Here is a 23,748-nt window from a genome sequence, read left to right on the forward strand (position 1 = left end):
TGGGTTCCTTCCCACTCACATCCCACCTTAAGCAATCCCTTACTAATCACAGAGCACCTTTGGCATAGGGAAAACTTAAAGTGGAAAGAAAACATTTGGAAAGCACAGCTTTGTATTAATCCCAGTACCCCTCTCGCCACATACCCATCAACTCTCCTCCCTCCCCTCTAGAATCCACACGCACATGGGGGAATTGACAGTAACCAATTAACTGCACGTTTTCTGATCTTGCTGGAAACCAGATCAGCCAGAGGAATTCCACGTGTTCATAGGAAGAATGTATACATTCCACAAATTTAACTATCTTCTCTTTGAATATATCCAGTGATCTACCCTCCAGAATAATGCAGGGTAGAGAATTCTAGACAATCACCACCCTTTGCAGGATGATGTGATCCTGTAATTGAAGGATCAATGTTGGGTGAGGCACTGCAAAGAATTCCCCTATGCTTTAGATATTTGGTAAGAAGGTGGTCTCTTTCATTTAAGGTTTTATTTACAGTGGAATCTCCATCAGTATTGCACTGAAGTGTCAGCCCAGATGGTGTTCTTGACACTGATATGTTTACTATCATCTGACGGATGAAAGAGCATTTCTCCAGATCATGGGGCACACACATAAAATCACAGATATTCAGGTGGATCCCGACTTAGGATGTGACTCCCACCGTAAGTCGAAAGTATTGAGAGTCGATAAAGCACGAGAACAGGTTGTAAAAATGTGAGAACAGGCGAGAACACGTGGAAAAAAGACGAGAACAGTTCTAAAAAAAACACAAGAACAGGCGAAACTTATGACTGGGCAGGTGGTCTTTAAAGGAAGGTGATGATGAGATTTATTCTTAAGTACGAAGCACATGTACATCGAAATTCTGGATGCAGCCAAACCGGTTCATAAGAGACACCATCAACATTAGTATAAATTAAATGACCGCAATATGACCAAGACAGGAAAAAGAGATGATAAGTATGAAAGGATGAATGAATAAATATTCAGGATTAGTTAGAAGGTACAAAAATGTAACCCAGACATTTCTTTATTTACAGTACAACAAACACCTCTTCGTACACATTGGACAAACAAACCCATCCTACAGTGACCCGCTACTGGAGGCCGTGGATATTCGCCAGATCTACGACAAATTCCCAGAGAAAAAAGGAGGGCTAAAAGAGTTGTTTGAGAAAGGACCTCAGAACGCTTTCTTCTTGGTGAAGTTCTGGGTAGGAATTTGTCTTGCCTTTCGCTATCCTTCTCACTTGCTCTCTGTTGTCGACGAGCTGTCAACGTGCTCTGACCTTACAGTCTTTATTTTGCTGTAAGAATAAGGTACCAGTGCAGTAGTTATTGGATTAGTAACTGAGGTGCTTTGATGAAATATTCTGGTTGGGGGTCATAAAAAACTGCAGACTCTGCAATCTCGAGTGGGGAAAAAAACCAAACTGCCAGAGGAACTCAGTGGGTCGGGCAGCATTCATGGAGGGAAAGATGTTTTCGGGTCAAAATCCTGCTCCATTCCTTAAGCAGGGTTTCAACCTAAAATGTCAACTGTTCCTCCATGCCTACTGCCCAACCCACTGAGTTTTTCTTCACATATTCTGGCTACCTGAGTTCAAACAACACCCCAAATTTAAAAGATGGATAAATTAATTTGGAATGAGAAGCTAAAAATAACGAATTTAATGAATTTTTGGAGGGGCTCGGTTAGTGTAGCCGTTAGCCTAACCGTCAGAGCCACACTCTCCCCACGTCAGCATGGGTTTTCCCCGGTTTCCTCCCGCCCTTCAAATGGATAGGGTTGGAGGTTAATTGGGTGTAATTGGATGGAAGGGCTGATGGGCTGGAAAGGCTTGTTACTGTGATGTAATGTCTACATTTAAAATTTAAATTTAAACAAAAAAAATCCTCTAACATCTGCTCCTTCCAGGACTTGTGTGACTCACCCATTTGAATGATGCTCCATTGCTTTCAGAAATTGCTTAATAAGTAACTTAGCTCATATGTTGAATGATTGGGTAAATAAGCACTGGCCTTGCTGAACTCATCCACACGTTAAAAATGAAGATCTTTTGAAAGAAACTGCGGTGGTGAAAGGATTAAAACGGTAGTAAAATTTGCTTTCGTTGAAGGCATTTCATACAATCGTCTTTTAGTGTTAGAGGGTCACAGCTTTATTTCCTATACATCCTTTCGATTCCCCACCACCTCCAACCCCTCCCCATAGACACTCCTAATTGCCCCAGTTCAGTAAACTGTTAAAAGGCTTTAAAAGTAAGTTTCATGCAAAGAATAATGAATATATGGGAAAAACTGCCAAGGGATGTGGTTAGTGTCAGAGAATCTGAGATTTGTCAGTTAATTGGCAGGGAGAACAATCGAGATTGATTAAAAATATATGTGGTATTTTTGAACGACAGCACTGGCCATCCAGCAAACCTCATAATTTCTTCCCCCACCACCTCCTGTCCAGATGTAAGCTGATGTTTTTCCCCACTCTGTGAAGCCTTAAAGACAGAAGATTGGAATTCGCAACTCTGAAAGAAAAATTGATGTACAGTTCAAAACTGGTTTAATCCTGACTAGATTATGCTCCACACCAATGCCAACCTTACTATCAAACTCACAGACAAGGACAGTGCTGTGTAGTCTAGAACACTGACCTCTAGCTTGCTGAGGTCTGATATTCCACTCACCCTTTGAACAGGGATTCCAACAAGAAGCATCAGGCCATCAGTGACCTCATCACTTCTGGTTATCTCCCTCCCACAGCCTCTTAACCTCATTGTTTACTAACCATCATTGCCCAGTTCTACCTCTTATCCAAGATCCACAAGCCCAATTACCACTGTCTAAACATACCCCCACCAAACTGGTATCATCATACCTCAACTCCATTTTGTTCCCCTTAGTTCAGGCGCTTCCCATCTATGTCAGCGATACCTCACATGCTCTCCATCATTTTCACAACTTTCAGTTCCCTGGGCTGGACCGCCTCATTTTCACCTTGGACATCCAGTTCCTATACATCTCCATCCCCCATAAAGGAGGTTACAAGGGTCTCCACTTCTTCCTAAATAACAGAATTAACCTGACCCCCTCCACCACTGCTCACCCTCGATACCTACTTTGGTTCATCCCACTTTCTCCAAGTCAAAGGGATAGCCACGGGTACCCACATGGGTCCCAGCTATGCCTGTCTTTTTTGTTGGCAGTATGGAGCAATATGAAACAGGCGAGGATCCTTAACTCTTCCTCCTCCACAATGATGACTACAGCCCATGGTGGGCTTGTCGATTTTATCCACTTTGCTGACAACTTTCACCTGACCTCAAGTTCATTTGGTCCATCTCCCAGTAACTCTCTCCTCTTTCTCGATCTTTCTGTCTCCATTTTGGGAGACAAGTTATCTACAGGCATCTTCTATAAACATATCGACTCCTACAGTTGCCTTGACTCCCACCGTGTCTCCCAGAAAGATTCTATTCCTTTCCCTCTTTTATTAATCTCTATCGCATCCGCTCCCAGGATGAGGTCTTCCATTTCAGGAAATTTGTGATGTCCTTCTTCAGAAAATCTGGCTTCCCCTCTACTGCTATTAACTTAGCCCCCATCTCTATTTCCCACACATTTGCCTTGGCCCCTTCCCTTCCTCAGATGTAACGGGGATGGGGATTTACACCCCACCAGCTTCCACATCCAACACCTGCAACAGGATCCCACCAACAAATGTATCTTCCCTCCTCTCCCCTCTCTACATTTTGTGGGGATTGCTCCATTGACCATACATCCTTTCTCACTAATCACCACCTCGCCCCTGATACCCTCCCCCACCCCCTCACCAACCCCTTTGAGCACAAGGTGCTACACTTGCACTGACACTTCCTGCCCTAATCACAATTTGGGGCCCAGACACAGTCCTTCCAAGAGAAGCAACACTTCACCTGTGAATCAGCAGGGGTCATTTACTGCATCTGGTGCTCCCTTTACATTAGGAAAAATGGATGCAGACTGGGAGATCACTTCATTGAGCACTTTGCTTGGTCCACTGCAACAGTAAGGACCACCCCATGGCCGACCACTTTAATTCCACACCACATTACCACGCTGACATGTTTGTCTGTGGCCTCGTGTACTGCCGCCTTGAGGCTATCCGTAAGTTGGAGGAACACCTTCTGTCTCAGCAGTTTCCAACCAGACACCATCAATATTGATCTCCAATTTCCATTAATCCCCTTTCTTCTTTCCTCAGCTCACCAGTCACTTTCCTTCCTTCAGAGAACCACCTTTTTTTCCTGCTGCCCGTCCCTTCTATTGCTTCTTTTTCTTTTGTCCTCCTCCCCACCTGTATCCATCTATTTATTACCTGTTAGCCTGTGCTCAGCCCCACCTCCCTCCTTTTTATTCATGGATCTGCCTGATTTTAGCACACCGGAAGAAGGGCTCATGCCTGAAGCCTCCTGCTTTCTGTAGATGGTGCATGGCCTGTTCAATTTCTCCAGTGCTTTTGTGTACTAAACTGAACCCAGGCATCTCCAGATTTCATGCTTACTTTTAATTCAGAACAGAATAATTTTGCACCTGGGTGATTTCAGGAAATTCAACTCCTCATTTTTACCCACTGGTGTAGTTAAACCTCTGGTACCTGGCATCTATGGGAATTGATAGATGCCGGATAAATGTATTTTATGGTTGTAGAGACATTTATTTCTTTTTTTCTTTCTTTGGCTTGGCTTCGCGGACGAAGATTTATGGAGGGGGTAAAAGTCCACGTCAGCTGCAGGCTCGATTGTGGCTGACAAGTCCGATGCGGGACAGGCAGACACGGTTGCAGCGGTGGCAGGGGAAAATTGGTTGGTTGGGGTTGGGTGTTGGGTTTTTCCTCCTTTGTCTTTTGTCAGTGAGGTGGGCTCTGCGGTCTTCTTCAAAGGAGGTTGCTGCCCGGCGAACTGTGAGGCGCCAAGATGCACGGTTTGAGGCGATATCAGCCCACTGACAGTGGTCAATGTGGCAGGCACCAAGAGATTTCTTTAGGCAGTCCTTGTACCTCTTCTTTGGTGCACCTCTGTCACGGTGGCCAGTGGAGAGCTCGCCATATAACACGATCTTGGGAAGGCGATGGTCCTCCATTCTGGAGACGTGACCCACCCAGCGCAGCTGGATCTTCAGCAGCGTGGACTCGATGCTGTCAGCCTCTGCCATCTCGAGTACTTCGATGTTAGGGATGAAGTCGCTCCAATGAATTTTGAGGATGGAGCGGAGACAACGCTGGTGGAAGCGTTCTAGGAGCCGTAGGTGATGCCGGTAGAGGACCCATGATTCGGAGCTGAACAGGAGTGTGGGTATGACAACGGCTCTGTATACGCTAATCTTTGTGAGGTTTTTAAGTTGGTTGTTTTTCCAGACTCTTTTGTGTAGTCTTCCAAAGGCGCTATTTGCCTTGGCGAGTCTGTTGTCTATCTCATTGTCGATCCTTGCATCTGATGAAATGGTGCAGCCGAGATAGGTAAACTGGTTGACCGTTTTGAGTTTTGTGTGCCCGATGGAGATGTGGGGGGGCTGGTAGTCATGGTGGGGAGCTGGCTGATGGAGGACCTCCGTTTTCTTCAGGCTGACTTCCAGGCCAAACATTTTGGCAGTTTCCGCAAAACAGGACGTCAAGCGCTGAAGAGCTGGCTCTGAATGAGCAACTAAAGCGGCATCATCTGCAAAGAGTAGTTCACGGACAAGTTTCTCTTGTGTCTTGGTGTGAGCTTGCAGGCGCCTCAGATTGAAGAGACTGCCATCCGTGCGGTACCGGATGTAAACAGCGTCTTCATTGTTGAGGTCTTTCATGGCTTGTTTCAGCATCATGCTGAAGAAGATTGAAAAGAGGGTTGGTGCGAGAACACAGCCTTGCTTCACGCCATTGTTAATGGAGAAGGGTTCAGAGAGCTCATTGCTGTATCTGACCCGACCTTGTTGGTTTTCGTGCAGTTGGATAATCATGTTGAGGAACTTTGGGGGGCATCCGATGTGCTCTAGTATTTGCCAAAGCCCTTTCCTGCTCACATTTATTTAATGACTAACTAATACACCTGCATTAATTTAAAAGGCAAAAATACCAAATGAACAATCTTCATTTGCATGAATATATAAACCTTAAAACATTTTACTTTATTTTCAGTCACCCTTTTTTTGAAAAAATTTAACACTCGCTGCAACTTATTCATTGGAACGTAGACGACTGAGAGGGGACTTGACAGAGGTATTTAAAATTATGAAAGGAATAGACAAACTAGACATAAACAGACTCTTTCCCCTGAGGGCAGGGGAGGTTGGAACAAGAGGATGAGTTAAGGGTAAGGGGGCAACACTTTAGGAGAAATATTAGAGGTGGCTTTTACACTCAGCGAGTGGTGGCGGAATGGAATGATCTTCCGAATGAGATAGTTGCGTCAGGGTCCCTTCTGTCATTTAAGAGAAGGTTGGATGTATACATGGAGGTGAGGGGGTTGGAGGGTTATTGGCACTGAGCGGGAGGTTTGAGCTAGTGGAGTTGTTCTAGTGAACCGGTGTGGACTCGAAAGGCCGACATGGCCTTTTTCCGCTCCGTAAATGGTTATATGGTTAACTGCAGGTTCCTCCCCCTCCACGGAACCACCTGAAAGACGAACAATAACATTATATGTATCCTGTATAACGCGGTTTTGAAAAGCGCGTATTTTGTTCTAACGCAGTTTGAAATTTCTGACCTGCGGTTTTAAATTTGCAACGTTAAATTTTTGTTGTTGTTGCAACATTAACTTTTTGTTGTTGTTGCTATTTAAACCACCTCTTAACACTTTGTAAGACTCTAAAATATTTGAAATACAGGCGCTGAGCTGTCAAATAGAGAGAGTTAAGTGGCTGTGTTGAAAGTTATTGCTGTCCCCGCTGTGACCGGGCTCCCTGCATTATCCCGCAGCACTCTGCCTTACACTGATGGGAACCTGTTTTTTTTTTCCGTCTCTCCTCTGATATGGTAGTCCAGCGAGTTTCCAAACTACTGAACAATGCCAGTTTGTACGGAGGGGAACCTCCGTAATTTGCTGTGGAAGAGAGAGAGTTATTTATTGCTGTCCCCACTGCAATTGGGCTCCCTGCACTATCCCATGGTGGTACCAAAATAACTTTTGTGAAAGGCTTGTGGCCGAATTAGACAAATATTTTCTTAAATAAACAATGTCCACTTATTGCCAATAAAGATCAGTTATATATATCCTTTTTATAGGATTGGAACGTATTACATTAAAGTACATTTAATAATGCTTTGAACAGTGGTTTTCCCTAGCACTGAACTTGCTTGGAAAGCATTAACTGTGATATGCAGGGTATGCCTATAGATAATTGCTTCCCCCCCACCCGCCCCTCTCTCTCCCCCAAGTTTCTAATAAAGCCTCTGACCAGGGAGACTCTTACTAAGCATGGATAAGGAGATACTTTAAGAGCGTCACTCCAGCAGCGAGTGGCATCAACCAGCTCTTCATCCTGTTTCACCCAAATTTATTCAAACAGCTGCTAGGAGTGAAACACAACCAAGGCACTCCGCTGGCTGAATATTTGCTCCCATCTTCACCAAAGGTTTAAGTGTTACCTCAGAGAACATTTACTTATACAATTTTAAACATGGCATTTTAAAAAAATCTGTTATTCTATCCTTTTTTTAAAAATTTCCTCTATTTTTTTTCCAGTTGCTTAAGGCTGCTGTTTGCTTGAATTCCAGATACCAGGGGTTTTACTGTATTTTGTTCTTTCCTGCAACTAGAATTTGCAATATCAAATTTCCTCCTAGTGACAGTCACAGAAGTACAATATGCAGTATCTTCAGTGAGATCTGTGACCTTCTATGACCTCGAACATCACTCACCTGCCTTGACTGCATTGTCCATGGTGGTCAAGATCATTGTTACCTTCCTCACCTCAGAATCTAGCCCCATTCACACTTGCACCTTATCCCAGTAACTAACTACCAATCTACTGGTTAACGTGCCAGTATGAACACTTGCAAATCGGCACGCAGGCGTCAGATCACCCCAGGGATGGACTGCTTAGGGACGGTAGATCATCGTTGGGGCGATCTGACACCTGCGAGCCTGTTAGCCCAGTGTGAAAGGGACATGGGGTATCCTGGGACAAATTAGCAAGGATAGGTGCCCCTCTCCCTAGGGATGCCTGGTGGTGAGTGTGAAAGGACACAGAGAACCAGTTAATAGTGGTCCAGTGTGAATGGCAAAAACAGCTTCTTGAACCGGTTCATTGAACAGCCAATTTACTGGTTAGCCAATCTCAGCCATATCTCACAATGTACTGTGTACTTGTGCGTTAAAGAGACCATTCAAAATGGAGAGAAGGGGTCACATTCTTTTCCCTCTACTCTTTGAAACAGATAAAGTGGGCACAAGTACCTGTCTGCATTGCCGGTTTCACCATAGACTGTGCTCAGCTTCTTTCAAGCTTTAATGAAAAACTTCCTTGGAGATGCACCTGGCTGAAGGATGCCTCTGTGCCTCCTTGCTCAAGTAACATGTCTCTTGCAGACGAGTCTGGCAGTGAACTATGTTCATGTCCCTCTGTCCCCAAAGGATCCACTCACCCACATACACCATCCATTTATTCAGTAGCACGGAGAGCATTGACTGTATTGTACATAACCCTTCAGCTCCGTCTGCAGAGATTACATCTGCTGCATTATTTGTTCACATCTGTGAGAACGTCCATCAAAACAAGGGGACACTGTGCTGAAAATGACAATGCTGTGCATGAAGTTAAACCCATGGTACTGCTCTGTGAACCTTACAACTGAATTTCCCACTCTCGGTGACTTCATGAGCACAGGCAGACTGTTTTATGGCCAAGAAAATGGTGTTGAGCAATTTCTAGCCCTTGATGTCAGAGTTTGTCGTTTAGGATCAATCAAAGAGTCAGGTGACTGACATCTAACTCAAGGACTCAAGATTAAATCCCAACCTTGTTTAGTCCGAGGTTCACCACTGACTACAAGGGTCTTGTGGTTCCTGGTATGGTCAAGATGCACCCTCTTCATAGGGTCGTAATGATAATGCAGAAACAGGATCTTCAGCCCAACTTGACCACACCAGCCAAATTATCTACCCAAGCGAGGTCCATTTGCCCGCATAACCCTCTCAATCTTCCCCATCCATACGCCGCATATTCACGTTCAGAGAGTACTATCTTTGCAGAAGGTCAAGGCCATCTTTAACTTTGAAGGCTTTGACTTTCAGTTACATTTGCTTCCGACAGAGGTTGTGGTTGTAAGAGAGCGATGGGCGCATTCTTACTGAGTCCTTATAAAAGCAGAACGTGGACAAGGAGGCCCTGAAAATAGTAATTTCAGACCTCTTTCCTGCCCCAGATCTTTACTGCCAATCTATTTTCCTGCCGAGATGCTGGTTTTCTTTCCCTAATTTGTACTTGTAGCAAATGGTAGATTTCATGATCAAAAATGTTACCTTCCTCATATCAAAAATTGGACAGCATTAGTTGAAAGGCTCAGTAACAGTGAAGTCAGATTTCCTCGAGTGGCACTGCCTGAGACTAATATTGCTGGGGTCTGTGCAGCATTTCCGATTGATCCTTTGGAAGTTCTCATACCTGCTACTAGTTTGGCGTTTAGTCCAGCGGAATTCCATCATCATGCAAGCAGCACTGGTGCAGCCATGAGAGAGAGAGAGAGAGAGAGAGTGCAAGAGACCACCTCATGAATCAATGCTGCACTGGTGGAAGAATGGGGAAATAGGCTGCTTCAGGGAAGTCAAAGGAACTTGTGCGGGTTGCTGAGGAACAGTGCCTGCAGGAAACAGGCCACCGCTTGACGGCTAGTGGCTGTACTCCAGAGCTAAAGCTGTCGATTCCTCTGAATCAGGGTTGGAGGAAGGAAAGCTTGTGGTAAATCCATCATCTACCTTTGCAAATTAATTTTCACCCCTGAAAATGAATCGCCTTCTGTGCAAAAACATTGTATTCCGGTCTCCAGATCACTGTGACATACTATAACCAACTAATTATTCCAAAGAGATTGGGATGGGATGGTTAGCATAGCAGTGAGCACAATGCTGCTGTAGTGCCAGTGACTGGGGTTTAAGGATGTTCTATCCATGTCCAGACACTCTGGTTTCCTCCCACCATTCATAACATACAGGGTTTGTAGGCTAATTGGGTGTAATTGGGCGGTATGGGCTCATAGGCCAAAAGGACCTTTTACTATGCTGTATGTCCAAATCTTTAAAAATAAAAGGGGCTGAGACTATCTAAATGTCTGGTGATTGAGGACGTCTTGTTTCTGCTATGGTTTCAGAAGTGGCTACTGAAGCCAGTGTGGGTACAAACAGCCTCCTTGACAAATGAGGCTGGAGGTGCCTGGCAAGAGAGTGGAGGTAGGTCATTTCTGAGATGGTGCGCTCCTTTCACCCCTTAGAGCAGTGATTCTCAACCTTTTTCTTTCCACTCACATCCCACTTTAACTAATCCCGGCCTATGCCATCAGTGCTCTGTGATTAGTAAGGGATTGTTTAAGGTGGTAGATGAGTGGGAAGGAAAGGTTGAGAATCACTGCTCTAGACCCAATTGTAACTGAAATATTTTGCATGAGAAAAATTGTAATTGGCCCATTTCTTTGGAGTTATGAAACCATGCACATAACAAGTCACTGAGGTATGATTAAAACTGTGGTTTTCAAACTTTTTCTTCCCATCCACTTGAAGCAATCCCTTACTAATCACAGAGTACCTATGACATAGGGATTACTTCAAGTGGTATGTGAGTGAAAAGAAAAGATTGAGAACCACCGTCTTAGAGCTTCCTTATACTCCTGATACGTGGACTCAGGTTCTCAGTACCATCCTGGATACCCCTCCATTTTGAGTGGTCATGGGCGTAGATTCGAAGGAATCGATGGAGATGTTGCATTTTTTTCAAAGAAGTTTTGAGAACATTGTTAAAACATTTTTCTTTATCTATTTGCTAATTTCTTCCCACAAGATTGCTTGGAATAGAGCAAATGAAAAGAAATCTAGAGGTCTTTTTATCTTGATGAATGACAAATAACATCTCCACCAATCAATGGCCATCCCCAATATGAGAGCCTTAACATTCACCATCAGAATTCCAGGGGGTGGTCACCATTGACCAGAAGGTGAACTTGTCCATCCACATTCATGCTGTGCCAAAAGATAGGGTCAGAGGCTAATTATCAGGTAACACACCTCCTGACACAGTGAAGCCTTTTCTCCTTCGCAAGGAAAAAGTTAGGAGTATGATGGAATATTTTCAACTTGTCTGGATGATGCAGCTCCAAAAACTTTTCTGATGCTGTGTAGCTGGCTTGATTAGTGCCCTATGTGAAACACAGAGCCTGCATTCCTTCCACCACCAGCACACTGTGTCTGCAGTGTATCTTTTTCTTTGGCTTGGCTTCGCGGACGAAGATTTATGGAGGGGGTAAGAAGTGTATATCACCTGCATTACTTCCCTCAGCTATTCTGACTGCACCCTCCAAATCTTTGACCCCTACCACCAAGAGGGACATGAATAGCAGGTTGCAATAGAACACCATTGCCTGCAGTCTCAACCTCCAAGATGCAGACTCTCATGCCTCGGAAATATATCACCCTTCCGCACTGCCTTTGGGTCGAAGTCGAGAGCTCCCTGAGCAACGACAATGTGAGGAATACCTTTACCAGAAGCATTGCAGAGGCTCACCACCACCTGTCAATGTTTGTTAGCCTCGCCCATGCAGCATAAATGAATAAAAAGGTCAGAAATCCCTAACTGGGTCCATGAGTGCTTCAGAGGGATACAGCCATGAGACCTCCATGGCTTTATTCGCAGGCTCCATCTCTTCCATTAAATGTGGGAGTGATTTGTCCCACACTAAAACTTTGATCTTTGCTGGTTTATGAGTGTTGTAGACATGAAACAGATGGATCTTAAGCAAAATATTGATGATTCCAAATCTATTTGATAAAGATAATTAAATAAAATAACAGACCTTTGAAGTGAGGCAATATGTTAAGATGGATTAAAATGTTTGGTTTATTATACCTTTCTAAATTACAGATGTCTTTTTTGAGAAACTACACAGGTGTATCCATTGCATTGTTGCTGTGGTAATGAAGTGTTTTTAAAAAAAAATCTGTTCAGCTGTTTGCCAGGGGTTTTACATTAATCCCCAAATTGATACTGTAAGCAATCTAAAAGGTATGCAAATCTCAAGGACAATTGGAAAAAAAAATCATATTACAGTCCCTCGTTGACACACAGCTCGCTGCCTCATAAAAAAGTTATTGCTTTGTTCATCAAGCATTATTTGTGGGTTGTGTAGATACAGTTCCATAATCAAGGCGGCTGTTACCACTAACATCTCTCACGCACGTCAAGAAATTCAACTGCGTAATACTCTTCAACATGGTGCAAGTGAAACTTGATCGGTTTTCTGGTAGGAAACACAATAATGAGCATTTGATTAGGTTGTGACACTTGGAAAATTCAACCAGGGCTTTCGAGCACCATTCACCCCCTCCCGTGACAAGTTTGATTTATGATCCACCAGGTATTGATCCTTAGGAACTCAATTCCCTCATCTGAATGCTCCCCTCACTCTGCAATGTCTCCCTCTTCTTTCCCCTCCCCTGCTAACATCCACCCTTCACCCAGTCTGCTTTGCTGCTCATCATTCACTTCCACAGCCACCACCCCCCAACCCTTCTTTCCTCCCCACCCCTTCAAATGTGCCTCCATTTCTGATGCTCCAATCCCATCCAGCCACCCCACAGTCTGCCTGGGTCTTTGGCCCAGGACTTCTCTTAACCTTGACCTCAAGAGGCAAAGACTGAACAGCACATTTAGTCTCCAGATACACACTGTGAGAGTTTTACAGTGTCACGGGTGTAACTTAACTTTTCATCCTGAGACCAATGAATTGAAGGGTTGTTTGTACCACACTGCTGTGCCATTGTGGAATAGCCTGCTTGGTACATGAGGATTTTTAAACAGTTGACCATAGGTTATTGCAGTTGGTGTGTAATCTGGTCAACCCTTATCCCTTCTAAATGTCATCTGATGTGTGACTGGCCCAGCTATTACCAGGCAACTTGCATAAATACTTTTTGTTTAAACACAACTGCTGCGTTCCAGGAAATTATTGCCATTTTCCCACAACGCACGCTGTGTAAAAAGGTTGGAACAGAAGTGAGGGTGCTATTCCCATTCTGATATTTTGCCTCCTAGACCCCTAGTAAATTTCCCGGAAGGCCTGCAGTCTAAAGTTAACTACAGGCGTTCCGTGAACAGGGGAGCTAATGAAGAGCACGTATCGATGATGTGCGTGGCAAGTCCTGCCTCTTTGATTACCGCACTTCCGGAACATAGTCTAATTTTGCATAAGGAAATGGAGATTCTGAGTTTTGGTCATTCGTGTGTGAACATCCAACGTTGAGACATTAGACATTCTTCAGACTGGTTAAAATCATGAAAATTCTATCCAAAAAAAAAATCACATCTGAGTACATAGTTTTACATATGCATAGGTTTAGGTTTATGTAGGTCAGCACAACATCATGGGCTGAAGGGCCGGTACTGTGCTGTATGCCACAACAGCTGAACCAAAGGAGCAGTGAACAGCGGTTGAACCTGCATGCCCATGGATCCCTGCAGCCTGTGTGATGAATCCAGCTTCCTCTCACTGGTACTTGTGCCTCTGGCCTGGTGTATCTCAGATTGAAAATCTCAGTTTGTAGCGACTACTACAGGACGAGGCTATCCCTTTGCACTTCGGGTGTGCTGACGCCTGCGATGTCCCCAAATGCGGGATACTCGACTGCAAAATTTGTGATAGTGGGGGACTGCGTTGGTGCTCTTTATTTGTGTTCAAGATTTTTTTCTAAATCAATTAGTAGAAGAACCGACTCGGGATGATGTAATACTAGATCTCCTGTTAGGGAATGAGCTAGGTCAGGTATCGGACATTAATATTGGAGAACAAATTGGGTCTAGTGATCATAACTCTGTTAGTTTTTGGGTAGTTTTAGGGAAGAGCAAGGAGGGGCCTAAAGTTGAGGTTCTGGATTGGAGAAGAGCAAATTTCAAAGGAATAAGAAGGGATTTGGGGAGTATTGAGTGGGACAGGATATTTTCAGGTAAGGATGTAAATGAAAAATGGAGGATATTCAAAAAAGAAATTTTGCGAGTAAAAATAAATCCAAAGGGTTTCGATAAGTACATTAAAAGTAAAAGATTAGTGAGGGATAAAATTGGACCCCTTGTAGATAGCGAGGGTAGGCTGAGTGAGAAGTCAGAGGAAATGGGGGAAATTTTGAATGATTTCTTTGCCTCGGTGTTCACTAGGGGAAAAAATATTGAACCAGTTGAAGTAAAGAAAAATAGTGGGGAGGTCATGAAGCATATAAGGATAACCGAGGAGGTAGTGATGGCTGTGTTGAAAAAGATAAAGGTGGATAAATCTCCGGGACTGGACAAAATATTCCCAAGGGCACTCAGGGAGGCTTGTGGACAGATAGTGGGGCCATTAACAGAGATATTTAGGATGTCACTGGTCACAGGGGTAGTGCCAAAGGATTGGAGGGTGGTGCATGTGGTTCTGCTGTTTAAGAAAGGGTCCAAATGTAAACCTGGGAATTATAGGCCCGTGAGTCTGACATCTGTGGTGGGTAAGTTGATGGAAAGTGTTCTGAGGGATGGTATTTACAAATATTTGGAGGTACAGGGATTGATAGGGAGTAATCAGCATGGTTTTGTCAGGGGTAGATCATGCTTGACAAACCTGATTGAGTTTTTTGAGGGGGTTACAAAAAAGGTTGATGAAGGGAAAGCTGTGGATGTTGTCTATTTGGACTTTAGTAAAGCTTTTGACAAAGTTCCCCACAGGAGGTTAGGAAAAAAGGTGGAGGCATTAGGTATAAATAAGGAGGCAGTGAAATGGATTCAGCAATGGTTGGATGGGAGGTGTCAGAGAGTAGTGGTAGAAAATTATTTGTCCAATTGGAGGCCAGTGACAAGTGGAGTTCCTCTGGGATCGGTCCTGGGTCCACTATTGTTTGTTTATACATATTAACGATCTGGAAGTAGGGGTGGAGAATTGGATAAGCAAGTTTGTGGATGATACAAAGATTGGTGGTGTTGTGGACAGTGAGGAAGATTACCGTAGATTAAAAGGTGATTTAGGAAGGCTGGAGGTGTGGGCTGAGAAATGGCTGACGGAATTTAATGCAGTTAAGTGTGAAGTGTTGCATTTTGGAAAGGCAAATCTAAATAGGTCATATGCATTAAATGGTAGGCTATTGAGATGTGCAGAGCAACAAAGGGATTTAGGAGTGATGGTAAATAGTACCCTCAAGGCTGATACTCAGGCAGATGGTGTGGTGAAGAAGGCATTTGGAATGTTGGCCTTCATAAATCGGAGTATTGAATTCAAGAGTAGGGAGGTTATGATGAAATTGTACAAGGCATTGGTGAGGCCAAATCTGGAGTTCTGTGTACAGTTTTGGTCACCAAATTATAGGAAAGATATAAACAAAATAGAGAGAGTACAGAGAAGGTTCATAAGAATGTTGACAGGATTTCAAGGTTTGAGTTACAGGGAAAGGTTGTGCAGACTTTTTTCTCTGGAGCGTAGAAGATTGAGGTGGGACTTGATAGAGGTGTTTAAGATTTTAAAAGGGACAGAGAAAGTAAATGTGGATAGGCATTTTCAATTAAGAGTGGGGGAGATTCAAACTAGAGGGCATGGTTTAAGATTGAAGGGGGAAAATTATAAGGGGAACATGAGGGGAAATTTCTTTATGCAAAGGGTGGTAGGTATGTGGAATGAGGTTCCGGAAGACGTGGTTGAGGTGGGATCATTAGTTACATTTAAGGAAAGACTGGATAGTTACATGGATAGGAGAGGACTGGAGGGGTATGGACCGGGTGCTGGTCAGTGGGACTAGGAGGGTGGGAATTTGTTACGGCATGGACTAGTAGGGCCGAACTGGCCTGTTCTGTGCTGTAAGTGGTTATATGGTTACTACGGTAGAGCTACTAAATCAACACACATACACAAGGTTAGTCAACCAAAGACTGTTTATTTGAGTTTGCCATGCTTCTTTTATATCCCTCCCTTCCCAGGCTCCACGGGACGGGGGTGGGGGGGGGGGGGTGACGTGACTCTGTGTTTGCTGCCAATCCGCGGGGCTGGTGGGTTTAAAGTAAACACGGTGGAAGCTCCACACCCTCTAAAAAGAGGCATAGCAATCCAGCATGCCGTTACTCAGCATGCAGTATTGCGTGTGAACGGTCCATTGCCCAGGTGAGTGCATAGTGGCCCAGCCCGCTCCTCCACGCATTCGCTGGTGAGCCACTCCGGCAACGGTTCACGATACCGCGCTATGCGCCCGCTCGGCCCGCTACAAGTTCTCATTTTCAGAACTGCCACCCTGTATACCATCCCTGTATATCTTTCAAAGGTGGTAGGAAACCAAAGGACATGGAGGAAACCCACGCTGTCATGGGGAGACGTATAAACTCCTTACAAATAGCGCTGGATTTGAACCCGGGTCCCTGGTGTTGTAGAAGTGCTATGCCAACTGCTAAACCAACCCTTTTGCCCCCGTTATTAAATTACCTTGTGCTTAATAGGTTTTCAAAAATTATGTAAATGTATTTTAACAGCTTTAGAACCACTGATTCTCAGAGTAAGGTAGTGAACAAGGCCATCTCACAATATGAATTGTCAGAAAGCTGACCAGGGTGGTGTGGAGGCAGCTCATCAATTTGCACTGCCTGAGAGCTGCCTCGCACACATGCATTGCTTTGCCTTCACCAGACAACCACGGCACCTTGGCCTTAGGGGTGGGCATATGCAAGATAGTACGTATGATGCAAGGACCCTGCAGATGGAAATCCCATATGGCAGGCTGGTGGAGCTCGCTGGCCCCTGAAAGCTGTCTTGCAATGTCTCCGAAAACCTCAGGCGCTGGACATGTGGTGCTGCTGTTACTGGTGCCTGCTTGCTTTTTGATCGTAGCTTAATGAAGGCTCAGGTCCAAACTGTTGCTTCCTACAGACACTGTATGACCTGCTGAGTTTCTCCGGTACTTCTGTCCATCGCATTGGTATGTTTCTGGTCCTGCTATTTCAATTCTGTGCATCATTTCCACAGGCGGACCTGAACAGTAACATTCAGGATGGACCTGGGGCCTTCTATGGAGTCAGCAGCCAGTATACCAGCTCTGAGAACATGACTATAACTTGCTCCACAAAGGTGTGCTCCTTTGGAAAACAAGTGGTAGAGAAAGTGGAGGTGAGTTGAAAGTCCAGCGTTAAGGAAAAAAAAAACCCAAAGTTTTGCACGCGAGATCTCAGGAAATGTTTGTGCTGAAGCAAAGGGCATTTTGTTTTCACATTTTTGGCTTACCAAGTACAGTAAAACCCCTGGTATCTGACACCTATAGAGATTGGTAGATGTGGGACAAGTGTATTTTTCCGGTTGCTTGAGACAATGCCCAACTGATACACCTGCATTAAGAATAAACAGATTAAAAGGCAAAAATACCATACTGCACTTACATTGAACAAACTTTATTTGCATGAATATATTTTGAATATTAAAAAAATACACATTGAAACTGTAAAAGTAAATGTTCCCTGAAATAACTCATAAACCTTTGATGAAGTTGGGAGCAAATATTCAGCCAGCGGAGTACCTTGCTTTAAGGAGAACCTTAAAGCAGGAGTGGTCAACATTTTAACTTTTAATTTAGACATACAGCATGGTAACAGGCTATTTTGGCCCACGAGTCTATGCTGCCCAATTAACCTACACCCCCAGTACTGTTAGGTCTGCTTTGTTCATGAATGAGTGAGACAAACACCAGGCTGAGTCGAAATCAGGGTTCTTTGTTCTTTATTACCGGATTGTAACACTTGCGACTAAACATGTTAGTCGGAGAATGCATTCTGCCGTTATCAGCAAAATGGTGATTTTTTATACCCTTGGATATGTGCTTAGAACATCATCATATCATTACTTGTCCAATGACTAAAACTGTTGCTATCCTTTCCCTGCTAGCTTCCTGCCTCTCAATCCATCAATGTCTCTCTTATCTTGTAAGTACAAGGATGCATTTACATCTTGTTACAGCCCTGTACATTCCCATCTCATGATGTTTTACCTAACAGGAGTACAAGGACACCTCCCCTTCTTGTTACTGCCCTGTACAGGGTAACTCCCTACACATTCCCATCTCATGATGTTTTACCTTACAGTACGTACTCGTGGGCCGAACTGGCCCATACTGAGCTGTATGTCTATATTTAAAGGTTGGCCACCCCTGCCTTAAAGCATTTTACTTTATTTTTAATCACATTCTTTGAAAACATTTAACTGTCACTGCATCTACTGGTTCCCCACCCTCCACGGAGCCACTCAAAAGACGAACAATGATATTTTTGATAATTAACCCCCCCCCCCGACCTCCTCCCCCAAGTTTACAGATAAAGCATCTGACTGGGGTGACTGTTACTAAGCAGGGATAAGGAGACGGCGAGCAGCATCAAGCATCTCTTCATCCCAGGCAGCGCCATGACTAAATCACACAACTTTGTTCAAACAGCTGTTAGGAGAAAACCATGATTGAGGTACTCTGCTGGCTGAATATTTGCTCTCAACTTCATCAAAGGTTTATGAGTTATTTCAGGGAACATTTACTTTTACAGTTTCAACATGTATTTTTTAAAATCTGTTATTTATTTTTTCTTATTTATTTTAACTTTTTAAATTTATTTTCCTGTTTTTTTTTTGACGGTTGCTGGTAGCTTGAATTCCAGATACCAGCGGTTTTATTGTACTTTACAGTCAAAACATAAGAACATAAAATCTTAAGAAGACAGGAGCAGGGATCGGCCCCTTAAACATGTCCTGCCTTTCAACATGATCCTGGCCAATCTCCCCCAAGCCTCTTCTCCTCTTCCTGTAGGAAAATGCTGCCTGGGGTTGAAAGAAGATGCGATTTTTCGCTGGGCATGAAGAGGTCTGGAAATAGGCACAATTTTACTCAAACTCAGACGATGCTTGATTTTGATGTTGAATTTTTTTTTCAGCATTTGTGTTAGTTAGCTCATGGCTATATTTTGAACATTAAGATAAATATAAGGCTGGGCCAAAGGAGTGGGGAGGGGTTGGAAATGGTTTCTGAAGGGATTCTGTTTGTGCATGGATCAATTATTGAGGCTGCCTCTTAATCCTGCAGTGGGAAATCCTCCATCAAATTTCAAATACTGGGACAGTTTTATCATGTTTTTGATCCACTCTGGCTGATGCAATCAGGAGGTTAAAACTGAATCACGGTTCACAATGGACAAGGACCTCATCCTGTGCCATGACCCGGGCTTTCTGGGGAAGGGTTAGGGTGTTGGAGGCTTTGTACTAGGTCAAAGGAGAGTGGAGCACAAGACAGGTCAGAGCCAGGTAATTAGGAATACAGCAGTTCACCATAGTGGCTTTAATGCTGGTGACTCTCAGTCCTTTTTAAACTTGTCCCACAGACTGAATATGCCAGACTAGAGAATGGAAGGTTTGTGTATCGGATCCATCGCTCTCCAATGTGTGAATACATGATCAACTTCATCCACAAACTCAAGCATTTACCAGAGAAGTACATGATGAATAGTGTGCTAGAGAACTTCACAATCTTGCAGGTAAGCACCATCAGGGGTATGTGGCATTGCAGAATGCAGAAAGGTCTGACACTTGCCTTCCACTAAGTATTATGTGATGGTACACTTCTCTCTCATCATCAGTGAGAAATTTAAACATCCTGTCAACACTTCCACTCACACCGCACATTGGTGACACTGAGTTCCCCTTCAGTCACATTACGCCTCAATAACAGACACACTATCTCACGCTTGAAGTTCATCTTCCCTACATACGCCATACATTGCTCACTAATGCCCATCCTCACTCAGTACTGTCAACGCAATACATCTGCAGTCATCTTGTAACCTCACCTCTACAGCTTCTACATCTTACATATACAGTAGAACCCCAGGTAAGCAGCACCTATCGGGATTGGGAGATCCCGGATAAGTGTATTTAGAAGTTGCTTGAAGTTGCAGCACGGTAACAGGCCATTTCGGCCTACAAGTCCGTGCCGCCCAATTTACACCCCATTAACCTCCACCCCTGCTATGTTTTGAAGGGTGGGAGGAAACCAGAGCTCCTGGAGAAAACCCACGCAGACCCAGGGAAAACGTACAAACTCCTTACAGACAGCATGGATAATCACAGATGTACTAACATTTAATCGATTGGGTTAAATACTCCACCTGATGCACTTACTCCAGCATCATCTTTAATACGGCTGACCTAAATTTTTTATCATGTTTTCCTACGTTCCAATGTGGGGGTCCGGATTCAAGGTGTGAAGTTGCAGTTGGAGCAACTGTTACATCTTCAGCAAAGTCGAACCTGATTTGCTTGCAAACATGACTTCTGTGAACTACTTGTGTTCCTTCTCTGTAGCTTAATTACTGGCCAGCTTCTTTTCACCCCGAGTGTCAAAATTTCCAGCTTCCTTGCACTAGATTTTAAACTACATACTCTTGACCACCATTACATCTTCAATGGCCTTATCTTCAAAACTCCTGCGTTACATCTCCCTCTGGGATTTCCCATTATAAATGACATTATCAATAAGATAAAAGTCCAAAATGTTAGGACCATTGGAGAACCTGGGCTCTCAAACTTTTAAAATTTAGCAGGTTTTTGTGTGCGTGCATGTATAAGCACCACAAATGTACAGCGGAAACAAGTGACCATGTTTAATACAGGTAATCTTATCAGAAAGAAATTCATTTATGTACTGTATTTTCCTTTTACAGTGTTAATTTTTAAATAAAATTTCAACCATTGCACGCTCTTTTTTTGTAAAGAAAAGATTTTATGTTGATATTTTTATCCTGTTGACTTTATATTTTTTTAAAACTGGTCATTTTGATAAATAAAGCACGCTGTATTTGCTCATGAATAATCAAAACTTGCCTGTTCATCTGTTCTTTATTCCTTCTTAAAATTGAATTTTAAAAACACTGCCTGAGAAACATGAAAATCCAAAAATCCCAACCGACCCAATCCTCAAGTAGTCGGATTTTAGGACTTTTACTGCATATGGCAGATGGCCCTGACAGTTCTATCCAGTGAATGTATGAGCCTTATGATGAAGGTCCCAGATTAGTCTGCATTGAGTGACTTGATTTACACAGGTCACCTACATTTAGAACATAAAACTTTACAGCACAGTACCGGCCCTCCAACCCACGGTATTGCTTGCGAACCCTACTACACAACAATCCTTCTCTTCCTCACAACCATAACCCTTAATTTTTCTTACAAAATATGCAAGGTTGATATAGCTTCCTACTAAAAATCTTACTGAATTACTCTGTCATTATCAACGTTGACATCCAACTCATTCGCTGCACTACTTTTTTATCATCAAGGGTGACACAATGTTTGTAGAACTCTCCTTTGCAATCAGTGAGATATTGTGGGGATTGAAAATCTGATGAGAAATGTGAAGAGCGTAATTTTTATATTCTCCATTACATTAGGAACCATTAAAAGCCCCTGGATGCGTTGTGGAGTATTTAAAGTTGTCTGAATGATGTCTCAATTTAAAATCATCTAATTAGTTTTGAAATCCTCCCTCTTCTTTCAACATCCTTCAGTCCCACTATATGCAGAAAAGTCCATGTTCTTCCCACCACTGGTAACTGTACCTTCATCAACCTCCATCCTAATCTAAATTTATTCCTTAAATCCCTCTACTTCCTTTTCATCCCTAAAACCCGCATCTTTGATCAAGTTTTTGATCATCTGCTATATTTCTGTTCATGGCTCAATGTCGTATTCTGTCAAATAAAGCTATTCAGGAACACTTAAATCCATCACATTGGCTATATAAATGCAAACTATTATTGCTGAATATCATGGCTATTGGTATCCATTCAGGCACAATCCTTACAGCTCCAACCCAATCCATCTCTTTCTCGCCCACATTAACTCTTGGATTTCCTTCATAAAGTGGGCAGGAGAGGTGCACCATGGGCGCAGGTCCTTTGTCCCACCAGCCAGTGCTGACCGTACATCTTACTCTTCCCGCATTCCCATACACCCCCAGATGCTAGCAATCCATCATATGCAAAGGGTAATTTGCCATGTTCAATGAGTCTAACAACCCTCATGTCATTTAGATGTGGGAGGAAACCCACGTGCTCACAGGGAAGTTGCACAAGAAAGTCTGCAGATGCCGGAGTCAAGTGCAATGTATAAATGTGCTGGAGAAGCAGATTGCACAGCATCCATAGGAGGTAAAGGATAACCAATGTTCCAGGTCTGGATCCTTCATCAGAAGAAGCAGGCAAGCCCCTGAATAAAAAGGTGGGGGGGGAGAAGAGAAGGAAGGAAGGGGCAGGGGGAGGAGCATGGACTACCAGCTAAGAGCTCATAGGTGGATAGAAGTGGCAGGGTAGAAGAGAAAAAAGCTGAGAAGTGATAGGGGGAGGGGAAACCTTTCTGATAGGGGAGGGGATGAGCTGAAGGAGACAGATCAATAGGAAAAGAATGAGACTCGAGGAAAGGGTTTAACAGAAATTAGAGAGGTCAATGTTAATGCCATCCAGTTGGAGACTTCTGTGATGGAATTCAAGGTGCTATTCCTCCAATTTGCAGGTAGCCTCAATTTGACAGTGCATTATGCCATGCCAGTGTGGCAGTGGTGTGTGGAATTAACGTGGTTGACCATTGGGAGGCCCTTGCTGTTGCAGCACGCAGAGCAAAGGTGCTCGACAAAATGATCTCCCAGGCTGTGTCCAGTCTCTCCAGTGTAGAGAAGACCACGTCAGGAACTCCAGATGCAGTAAATGACTGCTGTAGAATCACAAGTGAAGTGTTGCTTTACTAGGAAGGACTGTGTCACCTGCTTGATTTTGCTTATACCGAGCGAAGGGCTCAGACCTGAAACGTTGGGTACCCTTTATTTTCCAATGGATGCTGAGGGACCTCCAGCACATTTGTGTATTGTGTTAGAAAGAATTTATTTTCTGTTATTGAGTGGTAATAGCGTGGACCGAGTTATCAGAGTTGTTTGACGTGGAAATGATTAATGATTTTAAAAAGAAATCTGGCAAATAAATGAGTGGAACAATGAGATTGATTAGATCATTCTGTTGAGAGCTCATGAAGATTAAATGTTCAGAATAGCTCCATTTGTGTCACAAAACTCTGATTCTCCTTCATCTCCTATCGTTTTATTCAGATGTCTCCCTGGTTTACCTGATAATGCCAGCACTTTTGTGTACTGTGCTCATAGGAAAAATGTGCAAAGGCTACACACAGGCAGGATCCGTGGTCAGGGTTGAACCCAAGTGGTCAGGGTTGAATCCAAGTGGTCAGGGTTGAACCCAAATGGTCAGGGTTGAACCCAAGTGGTCAGGGTTGAACCCAAGTGGTCAGGGTTGAACCCAAGTGGTCAGGGTTGAACCCAAGTGGTCAGGGTTGAACCCAGATGATCAGGGTTGAACCTAAGTGGTCAGGGTTGAACCCAGGTGGCCAGTGGAAAGGTCAGGCCGTAGTTCTAATCCTGCACTTCCGTGCTGCCTGGGATTGTAACACAAATCTTGTCATGCTTCATTGTGCCTCACCTTTCCTTTCTCTCTCT

At 43.7% G+C, this 23,748-nt stretch overlaps 1 protein-coding gene across 1 annotated transcript in view; it reads left to right on the forward strand.

The window, feature by feature from the left end:
* Window positions 1–23,748, forward strand: part of LOC138765539 (transcriptional enhancer factor TEF-5-like) — a gene marked incomplete at its 5' end in the record, with an annotated part of 196,427 nt that overhangs the window by 168,051 nt on the left and 4,628 nt on the right. Inside the window, 3 exons of the mRNA XM_069942570.1 lie at window positions 1,048–1,221; window positions 17,190–17,330; window positions 19,574–19,726. Of these exons, the coding sequence (XP_069798671.1) occupies window positions 1,048–1,221; window positions 17,190–17,330; window positions 19,574–19,726 (468 nt within the window). The remainder of the gene's footprint in view (window positions 1–1,047; window positions 1,222–17,189; window positions 17,331–19,573; window positions 19,727–23,748) is intronic.

This window comes from Narcine bancroftii, chromosome 5 (assembly GCF_036971445.1).
Source record: "Narcine bancroftii isolate sNarBan1 chromosome 5, sNarBan1.hap1, whole genome shotgun sequence".
Lineage (NCBI taxonomy): Eukaryota > Metazoa > Chordata > Chondrichthyes > Torpediniformes > Narcinidae > Narcine > Narcine bancroftii.